The 10,001-nt window shown below is 33.7% G+C and overlaps 1 protein-coding gene across 8 annotated transcripts; it reads left to right on the top strand.

Moving 5' to 3' along the window:
• The first annotated feature begins 384 nt into the window (after window positions 1-384).
• Window positions 385-9,603, top strand: LOC107226269 (probable methyltransferase TARBP1). Of its 8 annotated transcripts, XM_046737091.1 has the most exons (12): window positions 388-654; window positions 1,963-2,971; window positions 3,080-4,818; window positions 4,904-5,133; window positions 5,769-5,985; window positions 6,742-6,894; window positions 7,374-7,538; window positions 7,644-7,832; window positions 7,920-8,097; window positions 8,503-8,840; window positions 9,007-9,143; window positions 9,236-9,603. In XM_046737091.1, exons 2-12 carry the CDS (start codon window positions 2,047-2,049, stop codon window positions 9,384-9,386), a joined length of 4,422 nt encoding a protein of 1,473 aa, XP_046593047.1. In that variant the 5' UTR covers window positions 388-654; window positions 1,963-2,046; the 3' UTR covers window positions 9,387-9,603. The 8 variants fall into 8 exon arrangements, with proteins under 8 accessions (XP_046593046.1, XP_046593051.1, XP_046593050.1 ...); XM_046737090.1 differs by having other exon boundaries at window positions 385-517; window positions 1,963-4,818; XM_046737092.1 differs by having other exon boundaries at window positions 387-654; window positions 1,963-4,818; window positions 7,782-7,832.
• The last annotated feature ends 398 nt before the right edge of the window (window positions 9,604-10,001 follow it).

Below are 10,001 nucleotides of genomic sequence, written 5' to 3'. Positions count from 1 at the left end.
TACTCCGTACAATATCAGGTTAAGGTAAAAAGTAGATGTATACACGGCTGGTCACGTAAAAAACCTTGAAAAAATAAATTGAGCATCTTAGAGAATTAGAGATGCGACTGCCACCTCTAAAAGATTGGTTATTTTCAGGTAAATATAAACGATACAGAATCATGTATTTGATTGACATTTATTTTTTCGTCCCATAATTTCTGCATACATAATATTTCTTGTACGAGATTTTCACAACTTTTCAGTTTCACGATGACAACGGTGCATTACCAACGTGTTGCACGCGATAGTTGTCGGTTATGAAGAACTTCTTTTACTGACGTGGTCAGCTGCTTGGTTGATAATACGTAAAACTGCTATTACCCCCAAACCCGGCCAGACCCGAAAAACTGTTACGAAAAGTAACCCAGGGTTATAAGTCTTGCTTATTGCTTGAGAAATTCATAATTTATGTCTAAATTATATACACGAGGTTGTGGTTAATCACCGTGAGGGGAAATCCAACTCGTATCTAATAGTGAGTTCCAAAAATAAATTCATGAGAGATAAAGCGTTGTAATTTATCCGGCAGCCAAAAGTGATAAACTGTCAGTTGAATATTGAATGACTTATATTCATTTGTTATCAGAATTTGGGAGGAGAACACGTGGTCTGGTAAGCTCCGATTGAGTTCAGCCTTCACAGAGTGACAGTGAATAAAAAATAATAGAATACCTACCTGTTTCGCTGTTAGTGTCCACACTCAGCCCTTTTAAAGAAAATTTCTATGAAAGATTTGAGTGTTCTTGATAAGCCGCCCAGCATAATCCATATTCGATTGTATTGGCCTATGAGTTTGGTGTCTCAGGTCCAAGTATGAGTGGAAACCTTTTTCTCTTCATTTTCTCATCGATATCATTCAAGAATAATTATTATTTGTTTTAAATAAAAAAAGGCTCCCATCTCGTAAATCTAGGAACTTGTAAATAGTCAAACAAAAAATGTACAGTCAGCTGGGTTACAAAGATTTTATTCATTATTATTCGTGCTATGATTTTTGTGATTGTTATTACCACTTTACAATTCTAATCCGAGTATATAAAATTTCATACCAATTACAGTAAATCGAAATTTGTCACATTCCGCTAGTTGGAGACTGTCATTAAAAACATTCATGTACGATGTCGAAGCAAAATAAGGAGAAAAAAAAGATATTAACTACTAATACTCGAATGTTGGCTACTACATCCTGGCTGGTGACACTAGCGAATCGCCATTGGCTTGTTTCAATATAGAGCGCACACTGAAATCTTCGATAGCAATTTTCTTGGAAACTGCTGCGTGTTAACATTCAATCGAAACAAGTGTTTGCTTATTTTCATTCTCTTTTAACCTGTGAAGGCGCAATTTGATCAGAATATACCACAGCTGGTATTTTGCACATATGTGATACTAATAAATTATAAGAGCGAATGAAATTCATAATAACAATTTAAAGATCAATTGTGATGAAAAATCATTATTATACCATTTTAGAATCGTTGTTACTGAAATCCAAAAAAAGCTTACAGAGTCGAACACACTTATGTTTCGCAAGCTTAACTTATTCAGTTATACCATAGTTGCGAAATCTTACATCTACCCCATAACTTATTATATAAATTTTAGTCATGGAATAGAATAATGAATTCATCATCTCAGCTGTCGATTTGTATTTTAATTAGAGTTCTTACTCATATCGATAGGTCTTATGGAAACAGATGTATTTCAGTAAGCCATTTAGAACGTTTGTATTTCCTTGGGTGGCTAGAACGAATCCATCTCAGTCGGTGCTAAATTTGTGTACAGAGCTTTGTTTACACTTACTGTAGCATCTTTCAAGATACGTCTGTTGTAGCTGCCCGACGAATTACGAAATGCGTCTGTTTCCACATGACATTGAATTTCAAAACTGTAAATAAATTAAAGACATTTTGTTTTCAGATTTTTTAACGTTTCGTGAGCAAAGGGCTAAATTTTACTGAGCAAATACCAAATGATGATATAAATTCCTAACAATTTGATGAAATGGATGTACATGAACGATTTATGGCACACGACACAGGGCAAATCAAGTATCTGCTCTTTGCTTCTACAAATCATTCATATATCTTCGACTCTCTCTTGGTTTCGTTTTCCGGTATTGTACAAAATATTAACCAGCATCCAGACAGTCTGGAGACTTTGGAAACTTTAAAAAGAATCCTCTGCTTCGTATACCAGGAGACAAGGTCCTTAACCGAAAAGAATGCTGACCTTGTTAAGTTAGTACACAAATCCTATTTGACAGCTCATTCTATAGATGTCGATGTATTACAAAAATATTTATATCTTTACACCACGGATACCAAATGCTTATCTTTGATACTCGACATTTTTATGCTACATATGGTACTTCGTTACGACACATGTATGATCCTGAAGAATTTGCAACATCTGCAAGAGTCAATAGATGAATATTTTGACACAGAAAATAAGATAAACGTCTTGGACGTGAAATTGATGGCCTGTTACGTGAATAGTCTTCTTCTGCATCCAGCCAGCTCTGAATTGAGCGAGCAATCGGATGTTGCAAATCTAACCATATGCTTCAAGCGTCATATACGCCAGTGGTTGGTATCAAAAAATGATAACGAATGCCCTGCACTAATTTTGCTCCTACCAAAAGTCATAAGTGTCACAAATCGAAAAGAGATGCTCACAGAAATATGGGAAATGATTTTCGAACTAAAATGTGATACGGGTGATATCCTTTATATCATGTGCATGACAGCCGATGCTTGGTTTTCGATAAAACCTGAATACCACGAACAGCTGCTTGAAAAACTTATCACACAGTCATTTTGGCTCGTATTATTGAAAGGATTATCGAGTCCAATACCACACCAGCGTAAGCAAGCTTTATATCTTGCGAAAAGAGTAGTTGATTTTCTTGACAATTATAAAATTGAAGGTATAAGACTTGACCAATACAAAGAAATTAGACCGCTGGTATGCACTGGAAATGAATCTCAACGAACTTCTTTCAAGAAAAACGTAAACAATTTGTTTTTGATATTAGAAGCATTGGAGGAAAAGCAGAAGCATTTCGTAATTCCAGTTTTCCCACTTCTGAAAACTTTGGTCGATGAAAAATTCGAGCAGGAATGTTGCAATGCAGCTGGTTTCCACTTCGCATGGGTACGTTGTGCTTTTTCACGTATTTTTCAGCACAGTAATAACACTGTAGTCAAATGGGGGTTATTAAATGTATTCGCTCTCGACCCAGGTTTATACAACGATGATTTTCTGATACTCATTCTTCATGTTTTGAACAATACTTACCTGTACGAAAACGATACAAACGACGAACCAATCATTGTAAAAGAGCTCATTAAACTTCTAAATTCTGCTGAAGTAAAATATAGTGACTTTGTTACAAGATTCCTAACACATGCCTCGAAGATGACTTGGGGTCCTGTAGCGTTGTTCTATATTATTCATGCTCTGTCCAAAGTAGCGAGAGTGGTCAGTATGTGGAAAGAAGTTGAACTAGAAGCTGTGAAAACATTAGCAGAAATCAATCTTAATATGCACTGCCGAGTTCTTCGCATCGGTTCCCAGGTGGAACTACTAGAAACTCTCACCCACTTAGTTACAGAGCCTTTGAATTTGGTAGCGGTAGCAAATACGCTGTCAGCATTTTCCATCCACGAATCCCTAACTCGTGGTCAATTATCTTGGAAACGAATATCTACTTGGTTATCAAAAACAGTGAAACGGGATGAGGCTCTGCGATTTCTTGAAAAAATCTGCAGCCAATTCATCGATAAGAATTCACTCAGTGATGTCAGTATGAAATCTTTATCATTGATGCTTATGCTTTTTCATGATGGGCACATTATCCTTGATTCTAAGTCGTGTGCAGGATTTACTATGCTACGAAACTTACTTCATTGTCTCATTGGCGCAGATTCCAGGCCTTACGGAAATATTGAGTTGAGAAAGAAATGTATTGAACTTATTGGTTATCTCTTCGACTTTACTTCGTCAAAAGATTATATTATGCGAGAATTCATTGCTGATTATGTTGATATCACTTTACGAATCGCATTCAAATTTATGCGAAACATAACTGACGAAGCTACTATTGATGAGATTAATACTCTTGTATTGGTAACGCAGAAATTTTTCACAGATGAGAACTCAATCATTTCAAAAAGAGACGTACAGAATCATATTGAAAGGTTTGAAGTAGAATCATGGAATATGATTAACGATGGAGGATACAGTAATAATCTTCAAAAGATTTGTGGGGTTAAAATATTATACGCTTGTCTAAAAGCAACCAACGTGAAACTCAGAAATTATAAATTTATTGGTCCTTTATACAACATGTATAAGACTCTAGCCGTACGATCATCTGATCACACGAATGAAATTATAAGTGAAAATAGAAACCTGGAAGGAAAAATTGTAGCAGAGTATTATGAGTTTGTGGCTGAGCTATTTTACATATATCTACAAGATGAACCAGTTGATAAATGGATACCACATATTGATTGGATCGAAGCTGTATTACACCTAGTTCAAGTTGGTGGGAAAAAAATATTCGTTCCAACAATAGGTATATTGTCGCAATTATTTTATAAAGGAGTCGTTAAGTCGAAAGATATTGATCGTTTCAAGTCGGTCACAAGATTGTGTTGGAAGTCGATGCTTGAAACTAATGAATGTCGATTGGCAATGGACAAAATAATGGAATTGATTTTCAGTTCAAAATTTCTTGAGTGTGAAGATATGAAAGAACTTACAATGGAGGTGAGTTGAATCAAATTGGAATTTCAATTGTTATTTTTACAAGCAGCACTTGAAATTTGATGTATAAACGATTCATCACTTGTAGTTCACTGAGGAAATGGTGGAAAAAATAGAAAAAATTCCTGGACTAAGCGTGGTTTTGGTAAATGGATTGGAACATATTGAAGGTGTACATCTTGCTAATTTCTACGATGCCTTACTCACTTGTTTATTCCACGGTATTGTTCCACGTCGTGATAAAAAAATCGAGCTACAGGCCCGGTCTTATGTTTTTGAGTTATACCATAAAGCATATCCGAATTGCTTATCCAACATGTGAGTCAACAGAATTGTGATTAAAAATGTTATTAATAAGTTATGTTATGCAAGTTATTAATGTTATTTGAAAAGTTGAGATCACGATGCCTGAGGTACATCAAAGAAATGTACACGGAAAAGAAGTGCATGCATAGATTGTAATTCTACACTAGAACAGCCTAGACTTGTTACTTCTTTTTGTTTTTATGATAGTTGATATTCCTGTTCATATTTTTCAAAGGTTTGGCACATTCTGTACCCTTATTGCTAGTAAGCCGAAAACAAAATCTTTCAAAAATTCCTCATTATTTAATCAGTATCTCAGAAAATATAATGCTGAAAGAGTCAAGAAATTTTTTGTGTCTATTCATCACTTGATATCATTTGTAATCAGTTTGATGAGTAATTGAGTTTGAGTCTCTACATAGTATTCAACTGATAAAAAATTGTTATGGGGGATCATAGACAACAGTCCTTTGGATTTTCCCTGGTTAACACTTTTGTTACGATTCGATCACAATTATTACTGGCCCTTATTTTATTGGTATATTTCCGTTACACAAAAAATCTCGTCCTTGTTATTTTGAATGACCAGTAAAAATTTATGCTAGTTAAATAGGAATCTTTCCCAGTATAAAGATATATATTATCAGGTACGTGAACACTGATACAGCAACAAGAGCACATGCTGTTGCATTATTGCATAAACGGATAACTGACAACACTGAGCATGCAGCTAAATTATTACCAATGATTATTGCAAGACTGAATGAAAGTCAAAATAAGCGGTACTTTGGAGATTCACTGACACACCGCCACAAAAATCGTCTTATACAGGCTCTCTTTGTACTACAACCAGTATTGAAAAAAGTTAGTGAATTTACTAATTGTAAGAATTGTTACATATTATAATTTAATGATTTTCCATAGGCAAACCTATAAATTTTCTTATTGCACTGTATCGAAGATATTGCAGAGTTTTGTTTGTTGCAGAGGCGGGTGCTATTGAGTTCGAATATAGAAAACTCGCAAGGGTGATCATATTTTCAAAAAAGCATTATTCTTGATAATACAGTATTAGCAGACAGGACTCAATTACAAGAGTAGATGGTCAGCGTATTTTCAATTTAGTTATTTTTTTTTTTTTTTTTGTCACAATCTCTTACGTTTTGGTTACAGTAATTGGCCATCATCAGAACTGTAGAAGCATAAGTGAATTGACATGGAAATTCTATCAATACTGTATGTGAACGAAGCTATTAAAACCAGGTATATTCATTTCCATTTGTATATTGATTTTTTAATTCCTTACCCTGTAAATGTTTAATGTTGCACAAACAGCAAATACTAGAGTAGACAATGCAAAGTTTTTTTAAATGCCCATGGTAATCTACCTATGCTTCCACAGTTGTAAGGATGATCGACCATGTGTCAATCAAAATGTTGAAGAAAAATTGGAAAAAAAAAATAATAAACTGGAACTACAATGACAGTCTACACATGTGATTGCTTCCTATCTATTGATACTGTGAAGCACACAAATAATGTAACTTGTATTCAGTATGAAGTTAATGAGGATAATTAGTAGTAGCTCTGTAATTTTAGAGTACTTCATTATTTTTACAGAATGATATGGTGCTATTAAATTCGTTAATGTGCGAAAATATACTTTCGGAAAGTAGTCAGCCCAGTGTCAGAATAATGCAAGAATGGCTGATCATTAAAATATATCTTGAAAGCGAAATCTTGCGTGGTGGAGTTTGGAATTTATTTCGACAGGTCAGTTATAGTAAGTCTCTGTATTAATTGAGGTACAATTTGATTACACTGGAAATACTGTACCTTTGACCTGCAAAAAATTTATTAGAATTTTTTTGATCTAGATGCTCAAATTCTTAAATTCATGGGATTGAAGTTACTAACGTTATTATAATAATGGATGTTAGGAAAATTCGTTAGTTCGCAGCTGAGGATAATCTGAAATTCAGTTAACCGTGATAAATCAGTTGTATGTTAATATTTTGAAAATATAACTCCTTCAAAGTTAATGTATAATTGCACAATAATGATTATTCTCCGAATATATCTGGTGGTATGTCAACGTTAGTAACTTCAAACTCATTTAAATTTACCAGCCATGTATGACTCACCAATTTTACAAATAAATAATGTCCTGTAATACTGAATCGTATGCAGTATTTGCATAAAATATATCTTATAGCCTTCAAGTCATATTTATCAACGTTTTTTGTATGCAGGCTCAAGAGAAACGAGTCGGTAGCTTATGTTCAATAATGAGCATTGTGTACCATGTAGCTCGGAGCTTAAAATCTAATTTACAATCAGAATTCATAGATCTAAGTTTGGAACACATGATGCCATGCTGTATGTTACAACAGTTTAACGTACGATTATATGCCCAGGTAAGAAATTACAGCTTTGCAATTCTCAGTATTGTTAGATATGATTTTAATAAATTTAAAATTTTATCATCAGTATCAGTGAATAATCGATGTTTCTGCACACAGGTATTAGCATCCAAGCTTTATGATTTGGCAAAAAAAATGTCCTACCTAGCAGTAACCGAAAAGTACAAGGAACTTTACAATTCACTAACAAAAAGTTTGCAGCTAGGAAACCTATTGAAAAATTCTACTAAATTACAGGAGGATTTTTATTTTACTGTTTTTAATCCAATTGATGACTACAGCTTACAGGTACCTCTTACATTTATTATAAACATGCCATTTATTTTGAATTACTTTGATGCCTAATTTACAAACCGTATTGCTCTTTATTTATAGACTATATTTTATGAGTTACCAAGATTATCAAATGTCTCTTCGGATGAATATATTCTACCACAGATGTTTAATAAATTTGGTTTCAAAGAATCTAACAGTCATCCGCTGAAAATTTTTAATCTTAAAAGCCACTTGAGTGAAGCTTCAGTTTCTGCCAACATGTTAAAAACTTTTGGAAGTAAGTCAATATCAATAAATGAACTGTTCCAATGTATTGGATATTTTGAATCACTATAGAAGTATGCAGTGAAATGACAATAGTTTTGTGCTAGTCAAAACTACTATGTGATAAGAATTATGATGATGTGCTGCCATCGATGGCTTTTTTTTTAAAGGAATAAGTGTCTGTTTTCATGGCAATTGAAAGGGATTAGCATGCAGTGTATTGTGATCCATTGCCACCCCAATCCGCGCCAGTTACATACTTAACACAATACTTCATTATTTTTAACAAGATTAAAATAACCTACTTTTTAATTATATTTATATGTGAAAATTTGTATCCAGGCCTAGAACTGTTTTATTCTAAGACCTACCTGCTGTTTCGTATTTTTCTTGTAATCTGCGACTTTTAATTTTAAAGATGAAGGATCCACAACACGAGACGATACTAATAACATCAGTGATTATTCTACTGACATTCAAAAAAAATTCATTCCATGGAAATCAATGTTACCCAATGAAGATGAACTCAATGAAACTTCCGGATGTTTGAGATCACATCGAGAAGCTTCAATAGAAGGAAATAAAATTATACTTGTTGCATCACTCGTCGAGAAACTACCAAATCTTGGTGGCCTAAGTAGAACCTGTGAAATACTTGGAGTTGCAGAGTTTGTTATGGCATCCCTAAACCACATAGAGGAGAAAGACTTTCAGAGTCTCAGTGTTTCAGCCGAAAAGCTGATTACCCTTGTAGAAGTAAGTTGATATATATGTTCCATGTTACTTTATACAGTCGAATGAATTTAATTGAATGCATTTCCAAAGAAAAAGCACTTGATCTCCACAAAATTGTAAATCAAGATGTAGTCAAGTCAATATCAAATCAAAACTTCTAAGGTTACAAAATTTGATATAATTTCAGGTAAAACCTCATCAATTACAACAGTATCTGTTGGAGAAAAAGAATATGGGCTACCGATTAGTTGGCGCTGAACAAACAGTCAATAGCACAAATCTTATGGAAGCAAAGTTTGAGAAAAAAACTGTACTAGTACTAGGGTGAGACAATAAGTTACTTCCATCAGTTGTTTCATAGCCTATTCGAACTAAACGATGTTTAATCTTTGAATGTTTTTTTTTTTTGACTACAGTAACGAAAAAGCGGGTATTCCGGCCAATTTGATTCCATTACTAGATGAGTGTGTGGAAATACCTCAAGTTGGCGTTGTTCGATCACTTAACGTTCACGTAACTGGAGCCATCTGTTTGTGGGAATGTTTTAAGCAACATCACTCTGCATGATTTTATCCACTTCTAAAAATATCAATTACCATCATACCTTTCTTTACGTGCTGTACGAAACAAGAAACTGATATATCTTTTTAAACTTAAGTATAGGGTTAAGCTTATTTCATGTCAAGTTTGTAGTTAACATGTTATATTTAGTGATGTGTTGTAGGTAAGAGCAGAAACCGTTATTTTTGTAAACCTTGAAATAATACTACGTTAACAAAATCCAGTTAATCGGGTATGTTAGCTGATTTTAAGATTTCTGATTTTATACCTAACTAGCCCTAAGGGACTGCCATAGTCGATTTCGTCGTTGTATATGGGTCATTCCATGTCAATTCAACGAAGTTGCGACGGTGACCCTCTTAGATTTTTATGATTTTTTAATATGTTTTTATACATATAGAAAGAAGTCCTCAGCTAAATTTTTAGCTCTTTATCTCTTCTCAACGATTTTTAAAGAAATTATCGAAAAAAATTCATGTTTCTGACAGAAATTGAAATAACCTAATTAAATACAAAAATTTTTAAGTATTTTTTGATGCTCTTTCTGAAAAAACGTACAAAAATTGAAAAAAAAAATTTCTTGATGCTTTTTTGGCCATTTTTAATCGAAAAATTGGATTT

Source organism: Neodiprion lecontei, chromosome 4 (assembly GCF_021901455.1).
Source record: "Neodiprion lecontei isolate iyNeoLeco1 chromosome 4, iyNeoLeco1.1, whole genome shotgun sequence".
In the NCBI taxonomy this organism is placed as follows: Eukaryota; Metazoa; Arthropoda; class Insecta; order Hymenoptera; family Diprionidae; genus Neodiprion; species Neodiprion lecontei.
The sequence above is the reverse complement of the archived record's forward strand: the minus strand, read 5'-3'. Positions and strand labels throughout refer to the sequence as shown.